The following is a 19,159-nucleotide window of genomic DNA, read 5'->3' on the forward strand; positions in this document are numbered from 1 at the left end:
TTTTAATATGTTAAAACAGCGTCATATATGTAACAGTTTACCCGCTAAGTACTAACCGGGTATGACAATCGGTTCTTGCCATTGATCTTATAGATTTTTGGTCCTTACCATGTTCATCTGATAAGGAAATATGTACCGCGTAAATGTTTGGTAAACGATAGCTTAATATTATATGAAAATATCAAAAGAATATTAGTGGTGAGCTATTTGTATAATCAACGACAGAATTAGTGGAACTTTAAATGTGTCAGTCAACTTTTCATTTTTCGTTTAATTTTGAATCTTAAGCCAATAAAGGAGTAATAAAGGTTCTCAAACCTACATATCATATGAATTATCTACAGAAAACAGAGAAATATCCGTAGACTTGTTTGTATTCCATGTATGTCATGGAACACCATGTCTTGAACAAACAAGCACCCAAGTATTACAACTTTTGAAACTCACACTTAGAGAACTTGTAAATAGTGACGGATCCAGGATTTTTGTTCAGTGGGGTCACCTTTAAGATAGACTAAAAACCCGCAAAATCGTTCGATGTGTTTTTAATCTAATTACAACGTTTTTGAAGGAATTTTAAAGTTTTGTGAATATGGCATTAGTAGAACAAAATCACTTGCAAATTTATGCATTCATATGAACCAAAGTGCTAATTGTACAAAATATATTCTACCCTTTCATTGAATTTCATCAAACAAACTCATGTTGGCTAGAAAATGAACCAAGTAGGCAAGTAGCAACACTAATCAACTAAATGATTCTAATATGAAACCTTACTAATTTCGACAACTTCAATTTAGTCAGATACACACAATCGAGAGGGCCGATTCATACCAGGCAGCTGGGTCGCCGGGTCGTCTTGTTCGGACTTTAGAGGGGGAGCACTCGAGAAGCAGAGAAGGGCTAGCTGATATGGGATTGAAGGGAGTAGAGAAAGGGCTTTTCACTTAAAAAACCCAAGGGGAAGCCCAGTCCATCATGGCTCTACCCCTGTGATTAGTATAGCTTTTTACTTGAATCAAGAGATTTCTACCATCATTGCAATGCAACAGAAAAATAACCACACACTTTCCATTGGAAACTTTACTTGCAATTCTTTCACTGTTGATCATCATTCTAATGTCTTATTCTAAAAAAAATCATCCAACAACAATACAAAACATGTGTTTTTACCACAAAAATGTCTCCATTTTAACATGCATTTCACTTACCTTTGAAATGAAGAACAACGTCAACCTGTCCACTCCGGGTCTGAAGAATTGCTCTCATCATCAGAATCCTCTGCAATATTCTTCCCTTTCTGATCAGTGTCTGGATTTGCTTCCCAAACATCAGTTTCCTGCTCTTTTTCTTTGCCTTTTCGCTCCTTTTCCTCTGAATCTTCCTCTCGAGATCGTAGAGGGTACGAACGCTTAACCTCAATACGTGGAGTTCTATTTCTTCTGGCAGAAGGTGGTATTCGTATGGGTCCACCATCAGATTCTTTAGCAGCATCTCTGTCTCGAATTACAACACCTTTCGATTCTCCCCCTGGACCATACTTAATCTCATTGATACTCTGATACTTCTGATTTCGCTTTTTGCCTTTCATCGGCCTTTTCCCCTTCTTCTTTTCATCAGAACTAGAACTACTCGATGTCCCTTTCTCCTCATCATCACCTTCTGATTCTTCCTTTCTCTCGTCCTCATCATCACCTTCTGTGTTTGATTTTGGTTGAGTTTGTCTTTGTGATTGAAACGGACAACATTGAGATACCCGCGTCATTTGTGTTTTAGCATAAAATCTCAAGGACCTATGGTGTTGATTTCAAACAGCTATAGCTGAAACCAGAAAGAAAAGTTCCTGAAAGATGATATATAACAAGTTGAAGAAATTCGTTAAACAAATTCAATTGAACCACAAAAGGGTACAATGATCCAAACTATAAGAGTCCCCAGAAACTAAAATTTTAGAACAGAATCTCAATTCTTATAGAAACCTAAATCAGATTGGATACCGAATTGAAGCAGATTCAAGAAATTATATTAAAATCTCAAGAAATGTAGAAGAAAAATAATGAACGAATATAAGTCCCAAAAGATTTCAAGTATCTGCACAAAAGGGAATCAAAATCACACAAATGGAATGTGTGATTAAACGCGTAGTAGAGAAGAACTGATAATGAAGTGAAATCTTCACGAACAAATTTGAATGAGAACAGAAACAATGAAACTAATGCAGTAATTCTTAATTCGAATTCAAGATCGTTAAAAAAACCTGACGCTAAGAATTAAGACTCTTATTGGTAATAAAGAAAAACCCTAAATCGATCATACAGAATCAGATTATCACAAATAGAGTACGCCAGGGATTCAACAAATTAACTTAATTCAAAAGAGATTCAGAAAATTTCATAAGAGTAAAGAACACGATACAATGAAGGGGATGGATGAATAGCAATACCTATGGATAACCAATTGTAACAGTAGACTTGATCAGATCTAACCCTCAATCATCAAACCCTCATCTTACATCATGATTACAGAAATTTGTTTATGAGGAGTGAATTTTGTTATCTGGATTTGTTACAGAAACTGTTGAATTTATAAACGAATCCACGAACGAAATGATCAGTGCTCCGTCGACCTTCTCCGGCTTCTAAACGGACTAGTGGTAACATGCATGCAAAAGGCGGGAATTTTCATTTCGTACACGTGGCCTTATATTACTTTTATGAGTAAATTACGTTTTCCGTCCCTGTAGTTTATTGAGAATTATAATTTTTATTTTTATATTCCATGCTTTAAAATTTATTTAAAAACCAGACTTAAAATTTGTGTGCGTGCACTTTTTGTACCGGTTGGGTTTCAAAAAAGTTCCACACGAACATACCTTAGGATCCAATAAGGTGAGCCCACGTGTACGAAATAAAAATTCCCGCCTTTTGCATGCATGTTGCCACTAGTTCGTTTAGAAGCCGGAGAAAGTCGACGGAGCACTGATCAGTTCGTTCATGGATTCGCTTATAAGTTCAACAGTTTCTGTAACAAATCCAGATAACAAACTTCACTCCTTATAAACAAAATTTCTGTAATCATGATGAGAGTTTGATGATTGAGGGTTAGATCTTCAAGTCTACAGTCTACTGTTACAATTCGTTATTCATCCATAGGTATTGCTATTCATCCATCCCCTTCATTGTATCGTGTTCCTTACTGTTATGAAATGTCTGAATCTCTTTTGATTAAAGTTGATTTGTTGAATCCCTGGCGTACTCTATCTGTTACCGGCACCGTGATAATCTGATTCTGTATGATCGATTTAGGGTTCTTTATTACCAATACGAGTTTTAATCGGGTTTTTTTAACGATCTTGAATTCGGATTAAGAATTACTGCAGTAGTTTCTTTGTTTCTGTTCTCATTCAAATTTGTTGGCTGTTTATTAATTTGTTCGTGATGATTTCACTTCATTATCGATTCTTCTCTACTACGCTTTTAATCACACATTCTGTTTCTGTAATTTTGATTTCCTTTTGTGCAGATACTTGAAATCTTTTGGGACTTATATTCGTTCATTATTTTTCTTCTACAATTCTTGAGATTTTAATATAATTTCTTGAATTCGATATCCCAATCTGATTTAGGTTTCTTATAGAAATTGAGATTCTGTTTTATAATTTTATAGTTTGAATCGTTGTACCCTTTTGTGGTTCAATTGAATTTGTTTTTCTTCAACTTGTTATATATCATCTTTCAGGAACTTTTCTTTCTGGTTTCAGCTATAGCTGTTTGAAATCAGCACCATAGGTCCTTGAGATTTTATGCCAAAACACAATGGCGCGGGTATCTAAATGTAGTCCGTTTCAATCACAAAGACAAACTCAACCAAAATCAAACACAGGAGGTGATGATGAGGACAAGAGAAAGAAAGAATCAAAAGGTGATGATGAAGAGGAAGGAACATCGGGTAGTTCTAGTTCTGATGAAAAGAAGAAGAGGAAAAGACCGAGGAAAAGTAAAAAGCGAAAGCAGAAGTATCGGAGTATCAATGAGATAATGTATGGTCCACGACGAAAACCTACAGGTGTTGTAATTCGAGGCACAGCTGCCGCTAAAGAATCTGATAGTGAACCCGAACAAAAACCACCTGCTGCCAAAAGAAAGAGACCTGCACGTACTGCGGTCAAGAGTTCGTATTCTCTACGATCTCGAGAGAGAGATTCGGAGGAAAAGAAGCAAAAAGGCAAAGGAAAAGAGCAAGAAACTGATGTTTGGGAAGCAAATCCAGATACTGATCACAAAGGGAAGAGTATTGCAGAGGATTCTGATGATGAGAGCGAATCTACGGATTCGGATTAGACAGCTTGATGTTGTTCTTCATTTCAAAGGTAAGTGAAATGCATGTTAAAATGGAGACATTTTTTTTGGTAAAAACACATGTTTTCTGTTGTTGTTGGATGGTTTTTTTAGAATAAGACATTAGAATGATGATCAACAGTGGAAGAATTGCAAGTAAAATTTCGAATGGAAAGTGTTTGGTTGTTTTTCTTTTGCATTGCAATGATGATAGAAATCTCTTGATGCTAGTAAGAAGGTATAGTCGCACAGGGGTGGAGCCATGGTGGTCTGGGCTTTTCCTTAAAGATAAACTAGTAAAGGCCCATTACCCTTTTGAGTGAAAGCCCTTTGTCTACTCCCCTCAATCCCTCATCGATGACCAACTAACCTCTTCCGCTTCTCGACTTCTCCCACTCTCAAGTCCCAACGACACAACCCAGCGGCCCTAGAGCTTGGTAAGAGTCATCGTCCTCACTTATCGGATAAGACTCTCGGTTTTTGGCTCGCTCTTACCAAGTAAGATTCTTAGTTCTTGCCAGGTAAGGTAATGTGACTTGGTAAGCACTTATCTGAGTAAGCGTTTGGTAAATAGCCCCATATTATTTGTTAAGTATAGTGTAGGAAGTTATTTTATCATTTCAGTATTTTAATATATATTTTTTCACTTGTATTGTTCTATTTACAAAACACTATTGTTTGATGGATTTCTACTTCACTAGAGTAGTTTAAATCAACTACAAGGGTGGTGCCTGATTGGTTTGAGTTTGGCTCCAAATGTCAAAAATACCAGGAGGTCTTAGGTTCAAATCCAAGAAAGAATAAAAATCCCCTTGTGGCCATGGATGTTCAAATGCGGTGACTTCGGGCTATCTGCAAAGCAGGTGGTCGCCCTGAAATTAGTCGGCTCGTATAACGAGTTGGATATCCAAGTTAGTAAAAAAAAAAAGTAGTTTAAATCATTGACATATGTATTGTTGAGTAGATTACATTTTTGGTCCCTATAATTGTCAATCAATATCAAGTTCGGAGAAACTATTTACAATTTTGGTCATTCTAGTTGTCATTTTACATATGGTTCTTCAAACTAACTTTTATTAAATAAGTCTTTTAACTTGGGAGGTATTTTCGTCTTTTTAATATACATTTTTTATCATTTTTATTTTAAAAAAATAATATTTAATGTACATATACCTAAAGCATGCGACAACAAATTGATGCATCCCACACTCCCGACCAACTCCTATACCCTCCAATCATCTTCTCCGGCGAACCTTCACCCCCATGAAGAACCCAAATCTAAACAGAAGCTGTAGATTAAACCCACTATTTAAACTTCAAATCCATAAATTAAACTCACTGTTCAAACTTCAAACCCATTGTTCATCTCCTCCTACCATGAATCAAACCCATTTTCGGAAACCAAAACTCATTTCAAGTTGAATCAAATCAAAAGAAAAGAAGTAGAAGCAAGAAACTTAATCCAAATGCATAGAAAAAAATCATATGTTTTCTAAGATGTTTAACAGGAAGATTAGAAAGGACTAACCAAATCTCACGGAAACCAAAAAACAGATTCAAACCCAAAATTTGCAAACCTAAATCTGAGACCACATATGAGAATGAGATGGTTGTTGCCTGTGAATACGAAAATCCAAAATTAAGATCAATCTAAATCAAAGTCTAAGTTGGGATCGACAAACGTGGCCGATGAGTCTTTCCTCTTCCTCAGTTTCCGGCAGTAATGAAGAGGTACGGGAAGAAAACACAGGTTTTGACTTGTACGTGCATATATACATATGAAATATTAGATATAGTATTTCAATACAAATTTTTATTTTAATTAAAATAACATAAAATGATAAAAGCCCAAAATGCCCCATTAGAGAATGGACTTAACTCATAACTGGCTTAAACTAACAGAAAGACCAAATCTGAAAAAGTTGACAACGACAGTAACCAAAATTGTAATTAGTTTCAAGTAGGGACCAGACTTGATACTGAATGACAACCATATGGACCAAAAGTGTAATTTACTCTATATTGTTTTTATATGTTGTAATGTTGCTATCTTTTCAAACCAAAAACAAGAGATAACTAAATGATAACTTTTTTTATCGGCTTAAGTTTCAAAATTAAACAAAGAAGGAAAAGTGGAGAATACATCTAAAGCTCCACCATATAAATCCTGATCATGCCCTGACTACGACAAATGGTTAACCACCATCCGTCAACTATGCTCCGTCTCTTCATGATTTCGTATTAACATTTTTATTAATATATCAATTACTACAAAAAAAATTAAAGAATATTATGATTTGACAAAAATATCTTATAAAATTATTAATGCAACATTTTATATTAAAAATGTCCTAGACAATTTGTTATAGCTTAATCAAACACTGTTGGTTGACTTGGTTGAATAAGAAAAACCTTGCATTTGAATTTATGACTTTTTAGATATTAACATTAATTAATTAATAAAGAAATAAATGAAATTAATTAGGTGCATGTGAATTTTGTCGTCATCATAATGAATGCATTGGTTTTTCCAATAGATTCTTGATGACTACTAGGGAAATATCATTGGCTTCCAACTCTCACAAATCGGGAGAAATGATCGAGGTGGGTTTGAGTTACATATAAATGTTATTTTTCTTCGTTTCATTTTAAATTCGAATTATGTTAATGTCATTTTCTTAGTTAAATAATATTATTATTTGAATTTTTTTTTTTTTTATATTTGCTTTTTATTTGAAAAATGTTTTGTAATATAAAACAGAATATAGAATTTCAAGTTAATATAAAAATAATATAAAAGTATATTTATTTAAATATTTAATCGTAATAAAGACAAGACAACAAATACCCAAAAGTCAAACCTTTCAATCAGAAATGTGTAATTTCCATTTATATTTGAAAAAAGTGAATTACCTTTATGGTCCTTATAGTTTACCTACATTTTGGATTGAGTCCTTCAAATACATTGTGAACAATATTGCCCCTAAACTTTTACTTTTTATAACATTTATGGCCCTTAATTTAGCTTAACACCATCAAATTGAACTCCATCAGAGCCTTATGTGCCCTTACATAAAGGCATGTTTATCGTTTTCCCCCTTTTTCCTCATTTTCTATATAAATTAGGCTTCATGTTCTTCATACAAATATCGTGATTTATTCCAACCTGTTGTCAACATCATTACCCACCAAAACTTCGTCGACAGTGCAAATTCGATAGATACCCAATAAAAAAAGCCTTTTTGTGTCGCTTGAGATGGTGATAATCAGAAGAACTGTGTAGAGAAAAGTGCAAAAAACAAACAAGATATAATCCATAGTCCATGTCGCCTACACCACCAGATGTAGCACCTCCATAGCCAACACAAAACTTTTCACAAGCTATTGGGCAAGGGCTAGAAAGACGACACATTCACTCCACAATCTATGATGATTGTTACATACAAAAATGAGTTTCATTCGAACAAACCTAGGTTAGCGATGTCACCTCTGCTTTTTTTTTTGTCCTTTTGATTTCTACTGTTGCAACATGATTCTAAATGGGTTCGACTAGAAGGGGTTTTTTTTTTTTGGGGGGGGGGTGATTTATGGTAATTAGAGTTGTTGAAGAGGGAGATGAAATGAGTTTCAGGAAAGCCAGTCATGAAAAGATCGATTTACCGCTCACGTGAGGGCTATGTGAGGCTCTAACATAGCCTAATTCGTTAAATCATAGGACCAAGAGTGTAATTCACTCAATCTAAGAGGTTTGGAAAGTCATGGCTCACTAAAGTTGGCCAATAATTTGGTTTTTACAATAACTCCCATTCTAGGTATTCAAGACCCCACCAAGCACTAAATATCTTTTTTCTTGCCAGTCTGCTTGTTCTTATTTGAATCAGCCATTGCCATTAATTATCACTCAATTAAACCTCAAACTCCAAAAGCTTCAAGAAGATGGAATTAGAGAAGGAGAACATGATCAATGAAGAAACTGTAGAGATGGCAAAGCAAAAGAAGCTTGGTGGCATCAAAACAATGCCTTTTATCCTTGGTATGTATATATATATATATATATATCTTCAAACATCACTCCTACACTTATTTGAGTTTGTGAAACTTGTGGTCGTCCATACTCTCTGCTAAATCATTACAATATATATATATATATATACACACACACATACATAACCTCTACAGTCTACATATGTCAGTACCCATATCGACATAATCGATTGACGCTCTGTTTGACAGCAATCCACAAGCTTATGTGCATAAAAAGATATATTTCGAGTTGATTTATTATTGTTTATTTTTGATTTTGCTTACGAACTCATGATTGTTTATGAAAGATAAATAAAAGGGTCCCATTCCTTATCTTTTTTTTATCACAATTTAAAACCAAAAAATAAATTAATTACCAAATTAAATAAATATATTGATATTATCAATGTAAAAAATATTATTAAATATAATAAATAAATATAATTGAGTTTGTTAAAACATTCCATATATGGTGACCACTAACAAATTATGAAATTAATAATTATTTTTAAATTGAAGATATTATAATCTTTCAAGATTAGAAACAAATTATGTAATATTTAGAATTATAAACAAATTACAAAAAATAATTTAATATTTCTTTTTTGAATATTTGACAAATTAAGTAAATAAATTAATATATTATACTATAAAATAAAATTTTAATTGAAAAGAGAAAAAGTAAAACTTAAAAAATGTGAGCAGCTTATTATTTATGATGTTTCCAAAATATTAAAGTAAAACTTGCAATATTTTGAAAAAATACATTAAAATATAATCATTTTTCGTTCTAGGGATGTTTACATTAATTGCAATAACTAAATATTTATTAAAATTAATGGTAGGGGTGCACGCGGGTTGGGTTGGGCGGTTTACAACATTTTTACAACCCAACCCAATTATGGCGGTTTGGAAAAATCTCAATCCGACCCAACTCATTCAAAAATATAACCCAACCCAACCCAACTCTTGCGGGTTGAGACGGGTTGGATTGGGTTGACGAGTTAGTAGTTATAGACCATACTATAAAACATTCTATCTAAAAAAGTTACAATATGTTTATATGACGTTTTTGGACGCTTCAACAAGTGTTTTAGAATGATCTTTAAATAAAATGTCGTATTAGTTATTTTATATAAATATTTTTAGAAGTGTCCCTTAAACTCATTTATTTATAGGACACCTATGTTCATATACACTTTTCAAGTCGTGCCGTATAAAATAACTAATATGATACTTTATTTTAAAAGCGTCATAGAATTTGTTAGCATGCCCAAAATCATCCTATAAACATATTGTAACTCTTTTAGATAAAACATTTTTCTAAAGTACAACATCAAATGACGGGGTATATAGATTGATGGATTCGTCAACAAAGTATCTATTAGTATCATTCATATTCTTCGACATATCAATTTGTTGTTGCTGCAAAAAAAAACTTCAATAATTTTACTAATTAGATTATTTGTCATCATTCTTTGATCATGAATCTCTTTTGGTAATCTATACCTTTAGCTAAAATGAAATACAAACTTAATATCAATAAAAATTATACATTATCAGTATATATACATAATAAACATATATATATAAATAAATTTTTTATAAAAATTATATATTAGCAGCGGTTTGGCGGGTTGGGCGAGTTCAGCTAGGCCCAACCCAATTTCAACCCTTCTAATTGGCGGTTTGGCGGGTTGGACGGGTTGAGCTAGGCCCAACCCAATTTCAACCCTTCTAATTGGCGGGTTAACGGTTTGGCGGGTGGGCGGTTAGGCGGGTTGGGTTCAATTGGGTTGTTAGCAGGTTGGGTTGAACGGGTTTTGCGGGTTGACGGTTTTTTATGCACCCCTAATTAATGGTATATTTATGGACCGTTAACCCAAATGCTTACCCGATAAGCGCTTACCAATAGGAGTCAACACTATAATTTATTTAGATGCGTAAGATTTTAGTACATCAAAGCATATCGAATGCAACAATTTACAAGATAAACGCTTACCTGGGTAAGAGTCATCGTCCTCACTTATCGGGTAAGACTCTCCATCATTCTAATCGCTCTTACCCGGTAAGATTCTTGGCCCTTCTTATGCTCATCCGATGAGGAAATTTATGCATTAAACACTTACCAAGTAAGTATTTAATAAATGGCCCCTTAATCTCCTAAAAGAAACTACTACAATAACTTTTCGTTCCGAATCAAACAAATAGAAAAAAAAAAAGTATTAACATTATTTACTTCTGAAAAGTGGTAGTAATAAATTTTAGATATTGCTCCAAACATTAAAACAAAATTGCCAAATTGGTTTTAAAGTACAGTTTAAAATGTTTAAATATTCTAATAAAATATTTTACAAAATGTAAATTGAAAAGCATCATATTTAAAAGTGTTGCAATAGTTTCATTAGATGTTTTTAGGTGTTTTAACAAAAAACTAAAAACGTTCTATAAACACCAGTGTTCCATAAAAAGATAGATTTAGAGGACAATTTTCAAAAGTAACCTATAAAAATAGCTAACAAGACACTTAATTCTTAAAGTGCTCTAAAAAGTTTGTTAAAACGCATAAAAGCGTCCTATAAACTTATTGTAATGCTTTTAGATAAGATGTTTTATAGTTTGATCTTATAAACTTATGTTCTATAAAGTGTTCTATTAACATTCTTAGACATTCTAGGTGTTCTATAAAATCAGTTTTCTTATTGTAAAATTTGGAGAATCGACACAGTCTCAATTTTTATTCATTTTGTTTTGTAGAATGGTTTAGAGAATGAGCCAAGTTCTATAAAAAAAAAATCTTAAGAACCACATCTTCATTATGATAAAGAAGTCGTTAACTCATTTAAATATCAACGTTATCATCACATCACATCGTTTATGTCTATCTTATCTTCTCGACAAGAGTATCCATGTACGATATCATCTCATGATTGTATATGTCATATCAACGTTTACAAACTTTTACCTTCTTTAAAAATACAAATCTGATAAAAGAAAAAAACATATATCAAGACGTAGGAAGTCAATAAATTAAATAAAAGAACCCAAATCTAAGTGAAATCAACAACAAAAAATTGTATGAAAAAATGAAGAGATCCAACAACACTCAACCTAACGACCTAAGAAATTATTGAGATTTTCTATTTTCTAAAATAAAGAAAAAAATGAAAGAAAATAGAGAATCTCAAAATTTAGAAGGAGAAGAAAAAAATATAGCTGAGATTATTCAATTATGGTATTTTAACTTTGTAAACACATCTCATCTATCGATCTTTAAAATTTATAGTTGAGATTACTCATGTCATAGAATTTAATTAATGGCATAAGGAGACAGAGTAACATAAGTGAACAATGTTTACAGGGGTATTATGGGAAAAGATTTTAATGATATGAAATTCAACTTGTTCACTCATGAAACATGCTTAAACTCATATAAGTGTTGTATCAACAAGCTTTTATGAGCATCCTTATGTCAATTCATGTTTGAAAGACCATTCATGAGTGAAAAAAGTATTCATTGTTCATATGTACTCATTGTTCATGGTTTTTGATAAATGTATTCATGGTCCACCAATAAATACATTACTTTTAGTATAGATAGTGAGCTATCATTCATCGTTGTGGTGTACCCCTTAATGAACACTATGATGGTTAAAGTCCATATTAAACATTAATCATTGCGTCAACAGTCAACAAATGATTTCCTTATGCAAGTTTAGTTATGCACAATTTAGGTTCACTCATGAACACATGCATAATTTTATTATATTGTTATGAAAACATGTTTTTTTATGAAATTGCTTAGTTGTAACAGTCAATTAAATAGGTTTCAATCAAGACCAAAAAGAAAAATGACTAAAATCATCGAACATGAATCATTTTGTAACTGTCAATTAAATATGTTTCAATCAAGACAAAAAAAAAATGAAAATTACTAATATACCTCGACATTAACCGCATAGAGAGATATGAACATTAAGTATAAAGGCCTTTTGATTGGTCTATAAACACCATAGGGCTATGAACATCATATGGTTAACAAAAGATCTTGAACACCTATGAACACCATATGKTTATGAACACAATCTTATGAACGTCTTATGGTTATAAACACATTTTTATGAACACATATGAGCACATTCTTATGAATACCTTATGGTTACGAACACATTCTTATAAACACCTATGAATATCATTAAATAAAATAAAAATAACTTACACATAAAAATTTGTAACACGTCATTAAATACCATAAAAATAACTTACGCATAAAAATTACATATTTACCCTTCATTATTAAATCAAAATTTTGAAGTAACATCTACTAAAGAATGAATCTTATTGGTCCAATAAGTTCACAAAGTTAATACAATATTCTTGGTTAACAAAAGATCTTACCCCTATACATATATATACATATACATTAATTTATATACAATATTCATACAACTAGCTACTAATACCCAAAAGTAAAAGTGTAACGAAGAAGGGTGCATTTAGTAAACAAAAATCATGAAGATGAGACAAAATTGATAAGTTACTGAATTATTCACGTCAACTAAAAACGTAAAACATTGCACGATTTTTTCACTCACCTATCTCATTAATTTTCATCAAGTCTTGTGTGACACCCGTAAAGAACACAAGTAGTTCTACATCCATAGAATTTGTAATTTTCTTTTCTATAAACCTTAACTTGCATTGTATGATGTTGATCCATGTTTGTTCTCGTAATCAAATGTAATGAAAATTGATTCCTAAATGTGATTTAATTTGACAGCAAATGAGATATGTGACCGATTTGCTGCAACTGGATTCCATGCCAACTTGATAACATACTTGACTCAACAACTCAACCTGCCATTGGTGAAGGCATCCAACACCCTCACCAACTTCAGTGGTGTCGCAAGTTTTATGCCCATTTTTGGCGCTCTTCTGGCTGATTCTTTTGTTGGTCGCTACTGGACCATCCTCATCGCCTTGCTCATTTACATATTGGTTCAATTCTGTTCTAGTTAAGCTTTCCATCACTACAAACCATGGAAATGTTGTTCTTGTAATTAAAAACTTGTATATATCTGCATATACATGGTGCAGGGGATGGTCATCATTACTATCTCTGCAATCTTGCCACAATTTCGACCACAACAATGTCCCACCCAAGAGAACTGCAAAGAAGCATCACAATCTCAACTATGGGTGCTTTACATCTCACTCCTCTTAACATCCATCGGTTTAGGAGGCACAAGGCCTTGTGTTGTTGCCTTTGCTGCAGATCAACTCGACATTTCCAAATTCAAAACTCAAGCAAAAAGCTGGAATTTTTTCAACTGGTATTACTTTTCGTTGTCGTTGGCAAGTTTATCTGCGCTTACGGTGATTGTGTATGTCCAAGATCGAGTGAGTTGGGGTTGGGGTCTCGGGATCCCGACTATTGCAATGGCCATGGCGTTTGTAGCATTTCTGGTAGGATCTCCACTTTATCAGAAAACAAAACCAGAAGGAAGTCCGTTTGTTAGAGTTACTCAGGTGATCGTTGCTGCTGTAAAGAAGTGGCAAGTTATGGTACCCATAGATGCTAAACTTCTGTATGAGAACAAAGAGCTTGATCACAGTATTTCTAGGGATGGTAGACTTGTTCATACCGATCACTTGAGGTAATTAATGTCATGTGGGAAGCGTTATAATAAGTGTTATATGTAGTTGATTGATCCTTAATTACATATGATTTTGAAGGTGGTTTGATAAAGCTGCCGTGATAACCGAAGATGACACCGTACTCGTTTCAAACTCGCCAAAACTCTGGCGGATTGCAACGGTCCATAGAGTCGAGGAGCTAAAATCCATCATTCGATTGTTGCCGATCATATCAACAGGAATAATATACGTAATGGCGTATTCACATCAAAATAGCTTCACAGTCATGCAAGCTCGAACCATGGATCGCCATCTTTCCAGCTCATTCCAAATACCTCCAGCCAGCATGGCTGTCTTTGGTGTCATCGGAACCCTTATTTCCCTTGCAGTATACGATCGTTTATTCGTCCCATTTGCATACCGATTCACAAACAACCCTGCAGGCATCACCTGTTTACAACGGATCGGTGTAGGCTTCGTGATAAACGTTCTAGCAACTTTCATCGCAGCTTTTGTGGAGATGAAAAGAAAACAAGAAGCAAAAGATCATAACTTGCTTGATAAACCAACTCATACAATACCCATAAGTGTTTTTTGGTTAATTCCTCAGTACTTTCTTCATGGTGTAGCCGAATCGTTCTTTCATGTCGGTAAATTGGAGTTTCTTTACGAACAGTCAGCAGAAAGTATGAAAAGCACAGCTTTGGCTCTATATTGGATTGCGATTGGAATTGGACAGTATGCGGGGACGTTAATGGTGACGATGGTTCATAAGTATACCACGAACGGAAGAGGAAGAAATTGGCTGCCGGATCGAAATTTGAATAGAGGTAAATTGGAAGACTACTACATGCTTATAACTGGGATACAAGTTCTAAACCTTGTGTATTATTTCCTATGTGCCTGGTTCTATACTTATAAGCTGTTGGAAGACACCGTGAAAGGTGGCGAAGACGGAAATTTAGAGTTGGTCGTAGACAAAGCAGTAATCGATGTAACGAATGGTGATGATGGAAACGAAGGAAAAGAATTAAAGAGTACGTAGCAAGAAGTTCTGGTAGGATAGCGAGTTGGATATCCAGGTTAATAAGGAAAAATAAAGCTTTGCAGGATCCAGCTACCGGCACCATTACTTTCAGTTTGTTGTCCACATCGAATCCTACTCCTTCAACGTCTTCCATTCTTGACGCAACACCACAGATCCACCTCACTATAACCCAATTCTTGCTAGAGACCTCGTTGATATACCATAACCCAGATCTCGAAGAAATGCAGACTGCAACTCTAATGAAGTGTATCACAACGTGTGTTTTTTGAAATGTATCAGGTAACGTTGCTTACGAAGTGTATCAAATATGTATGTTCGTTGTTTCGATGGGGGTGTTATCTTGAAAACCATATCTTAAGGTATTACGGTATGAATCTTAAGTTTGAAAGTTTGAGGGGGTTTAATTGTTATTTGTCATTTGTTGAGGGTTAATTTGAATTTATAGGAACTTCCTCATATTGTTCCAACTCATGTTCTTTTAATCTAAAATCCTTTTGTGCTTGTGTGTGTTGGTCGAGAGATTCTTCTGCAGGGATGGATTATTTCTCTTCCCCCTTTTAGTTTTGAGTTGAGATTTCATGGAATCCTTTGGGTTGATTTTAATTTTCTTCACTACAACAAAATTGGGTTTATAACACACCCTCAATCTCTAAATGTCTCAATAGACTGTTTTATAGGACTTAATTTATAGAACCAAAATATAAAGCGTCCTATCTAACGGTGTTGTAATAATTTTACATGACGCTTTTGGGTGTCTTAACAAGTTGTTTAGAACATTTTTAATACAAAGTGTCGCATTAGCAACTTTATTGAGCACTTTTGAGAAAGTGTCTCATAAACTCAATTTTTTATAGGACATTTGTTTTTATAGGACAATTTTCAAATATTGTCCTATAAAGTTTCTAATGAGACGCTTTATATTAAAAGTGTCCTAAAAAACTTATTACGACATGAAAAAACGTCATATAAACTTATTATAATGCTTTTAGATAGGATGTTTTATTTTTTTGGTCATATAAACTGAGTCTTATAAAAAGGTATATTAGGACGCTTAGCAATTAGGAGTATCCTATAAACCCGATTTTCTTGTAGTGCTTTAAGATTGATTTAATCTTTTGAATGAAGTTTTGTATCATCTTGGAAGTTAAGATATGGTTTCCTCCATTGATAACTTGATAAACGTTCATTTTATGTTTAGATGGAAGTTTTTGGATCTCAAGATTTGGATTTTAGGGAAGCTTTATGTTTTTGAAAGCTTGATTTAGGGTTGACCTGGAAATCTGGAGCTGCTGTGGAACAGGCGGAAGAAGAAGGTCGAAAACAATGGTTCATGCAACGTGAGTCATGCGGCTAGTTGTGCCAACTCATTGTGGTGGGGTTTTATCCTTTTTTCTTCGTGTCATTTTTGGGTTCAAAAATTGTTGTGCATTTGTGTTACTGGTAAATTTGGGTTTTGTTTTTGAGTTTGATTAGCATATGGCCAAAATTGGGTTATGCAGGTCGAACGTAAATCCTAACATAGGTCCACTTGAAAAATTTAATCACAACTTGTACGTGAATGAATTTAAAATTTATAACCGAGATTCTGAATTAGTTTAAAATTCATATGTGAACACGTGAATCATAACATAAATTCATATGTGAATCTTAATTATAATGTATGTGAATTAATTTACAACTTATAAGCGATATTGTGAATCATATTAAGATTCATATATGAATCTAAAATATATATATATATATATATATATATATATATATATCATTGATCTTAAATTAAAAAAAAAGTGAGATTCTTGTTTTTTGATATAATTTATTTAAATAAAATATTAATTATATTTTAAATAATTAATTAAAAAAATGGGTAATCTAATTATTATTTGAAAAGGAAAGGTGAGATTTTTTTAAAATAAATGAGTGGATTAGTGATTTAATGGCTTGTGATTTAAATATACAAAAGTTTCAAAATTTCCCCCACAATTTTGTTAAGTTATGTTACTTAAATTAGTCATTCTTTTCCTTATATTTACATATTTCTTTTTATGTTTCTCATCTTCTCATATTTTTGGGACTTCTAATTTGAACCTTTCCTCATATAGACAAATGATTGTGTGAGAATAGAAGTTAAGATAAGAACAGTAAAAAGAGATTTGGACCCTTGATCATTTTTAATCTCACCTCATCCATGAATTGCGATACGAGAATTAATCTGGTGCATCTTATTAATATTGATCTTTGGTTATGATTGATTAAAGAATAGAGATCCATTCTTACCTTTCTCACATAACTTTCACAACCGAACCTCCACGCTATATATATGGTTGTAATCATATTAAGGCCATAAATATTGTAGTAACTTTGATAGGCATGGGAATGGGACGGGATTGGAGCGGGGACCCCAACCCCTAACCCCGTCTCCGATCCCCATCCCGGTCCTTGTCGGGGAATATGATCACATCTTCATCTCTGTCCCCAGCGGGTAACGGGAACCACAATGGGGAATTTAAGATTTTTATTTCCGTTTGTGTGAGATATTTTAAATCAAATGTGTTAAACACCACATTCGATTCAAAATTTTCATGTTTAAATCTCGCATATTTCCACAATTTTGCTTTTACGGAGCATCAAATATTCATATATTAACAAAACCAGAACATCATACATAATTGTTCAATCAAACGTTTTTGGCGCGCAGTCCATGCTTTTTATTTAAAAAAAGATAGAACAAGTTAGAAAAAATGTATATTTGTTAAATTTAAGAGAACATAATTATGGTTGTATTCTCAATTATGAGTTAGATTAGATGTATGAAATTGAAGCCACATATAAATACAAGGTACAAGGATTTAAAAACTAAAATATAATGATGATAATTATAGCTGAGCTAAAAGAACCTACTATATAGGAGATAAAGGCTAAATTATATCCACATAGGAATGCTTCTTCGCAAGCAACTACAATTTGGATCTGATTGCTTTACTTTAACAATATAAGAAAAAAAATCAAAATAATATTTCTAAATCTAAAAAATATTAAATTTGATTCTTTATTAATAATATATACAGTTGAATTTAATATATGGGACGAGACAGAGATCCCCATCCCCTTTTTTTTAATTTTTGGGATCATGTCCCCATCTTTGGTCCCCATCGAGATGGATACATTAGATTTCTTAATGGGACGGGTCTCATTTCGTGCCTAAACTTTGATGAACAATACATATATAGTCTAATAGATTCATTTCATCAATCATCAAAATGAAAAGATATTTTTATAAAATTGTATCATAACTTTCTTCTTTATCTTATATTTCCAAATTTAATCTCATTCATAAACAAAGCACCAATTTTGATAACTAGGAAAGAAAACTAAAACCTCCATTCCGGTCCACGACCTTTGTTAGAAAACACAAGGATGCGAAAACGTTTTTGGCGCCCACACTGGTCTATATTTTTAGATTTTCTTGTGATTTTAACCATACTTCTCATCTGTAATTCACTAAGTATAGATGAAGTCCAATATGGATTTTGAATACGATGTTTTATAATTTTCTATTTAGATGAATCCGATTTTTGAATGGTCCTATAACTGATTTATGTTAATCTGTTTTTTTTTTTTTTAATTTCTAATTTGTTATAAATGTTAATGGGTGTTTAAATTTGAAAAATATTCATAATCTGTTCGTAAGGTTTAAGATGATATTCACAAGTGGTATGTCTAATTATTAGTTGTTATAATTACTTGGTGTTCACAACTGTACATATGTTTTTATAGTGGATCAATGATCCCAAGAGTCCTCTAAATGATAAGAGTTCACAATAGTTCATATTTAATAATGAGATAGGACGCATGTATTTTTGACGGTCGATTCGATCAAGACTGCTAAAAAGAACTTTCAAACCGCAGACTAGACAAGAGTGAACGGTTTGGCTATTTTTCAAACCAGACCGCTCAAACTACCAAAAAACAATCTGGATTGACTTGATTCGATCCGTTTGAACGGTCTAACAGTTTTTCTTAAACACCTCCAGATAGTTGTTCTTTTCACATTTAAATAGTCACAATTTGTTAGAAGTTGCACACACACACACACACACACACACACACACACACA

General features: G+C 33.1%; 3 protein-coding genes across 3 annotated transcripts; 2 read left to right on the forward strand and 1 right to left on the reverse strand.

Annotated features, from left to right (window-relative positions):
• Window positions 1-1,231: 1,231 nt before the first annotated feature.
• LOC112505144 (protein PXR1-like) lies at window positions 1,232-1,765 on the reverse strand. The gene has a single exon (XM_025109092.1). It carries the CDS (start codon window positions 1,763-1,765, stop codon window positions 1,232-1,234), a length of 534 nt encoding a protein of 177 aa, XP_024964860.1.
• A 2,050-nt stretch (window positions 1,766-3,815) lies between these two features.
• LOC112505152 (protein PXR1-like) lies at window positions 3,816-4,340 on the forward strand. The gene has a single exon (XM_025109102.1). The coding sequence runs from the start codon at window positions 3,816-3,818 to the stop codon at window positions 4,338-4,340; it is 525 nt and encodes a 174-aa protein (XP_024964870.1).
• A 3,911-nt stretch (window positions 4,341-8,251) lies between these two features.
• LOC112507432 (protein NRT1/ PTR FAMILY 3.1-like) lies at window positions 8,252-15,433 on the forward strand. Its single transcript, XM_025112021.1, has 4 exons — window positions 8,252-8,370; window positions 13,141-13,358; window positions 13,458-14,017; window positions 14,097-15,433. The coding sequence occupies exons 1-4, from the start codon at window positions 8,274-8,276 to the stop codon at window positions 15,040-15,042; spliced, it is 1,821 nt and encodes a 606-aa protein (XP_024967789.1). The 5' UTR covers window positions 8,252-8,273; the 3' UTR covers window positions 15,043-15,433.
• Window positions 15,434-19,159: the final 3,726 nt, after the last annotated feature.

This window comes from Cynara cardunculus (genome assembly GCF_001531365.2).
Source record: "Cynara cardunculus var. scolymus isolate 2C chromosome LG 2, CcrdV1, whole genome shotgun sequence".
In the NCBI taxonomy this organism is placed as follows: domain Eukaryota; kingdom Viridiplantae; phylum Streptophyta; class Magnoliopsida; order Asterales; family Asteraceae; genus Cynara; species Cynara cardunculus.

Coding starts and splice junctions, on each gene's coding strand:
- LOC112505144 (XM_025109092.1), bottom strand. CDS start 1,765: ATGACGCGGGTATCTCAATGTTGTCCGTTTCAATCACAAAGACAAACT.
- LOC112505152 (XM_025109102.1), top strand. CDS start 3,816: ATGGCGCGGGTATCTAAATGTAGTCCGTTTCAATCACAAAGACAAACT.
- LOC112507432 (XM_025112021.1), top strand. CDS start 8,274: ATGGAATTAGAGAAGGAGAACATGATCAATGAAGAAACTGTAGAGATG. Junction 13,359..13,457: donor CCTTGCTCATTTACATATTG/GTTCAATTCTGT, acceptor TACATGGTGCAG/GGGATGGTCATCATTACTAT. Junction 14,018..14,096: donor GTTCATACCGATCACTTGAG/GTAATTAATGTC, acceptor ATGATTTTGAAG/GTGGTTTGATAAAGCTGCCG.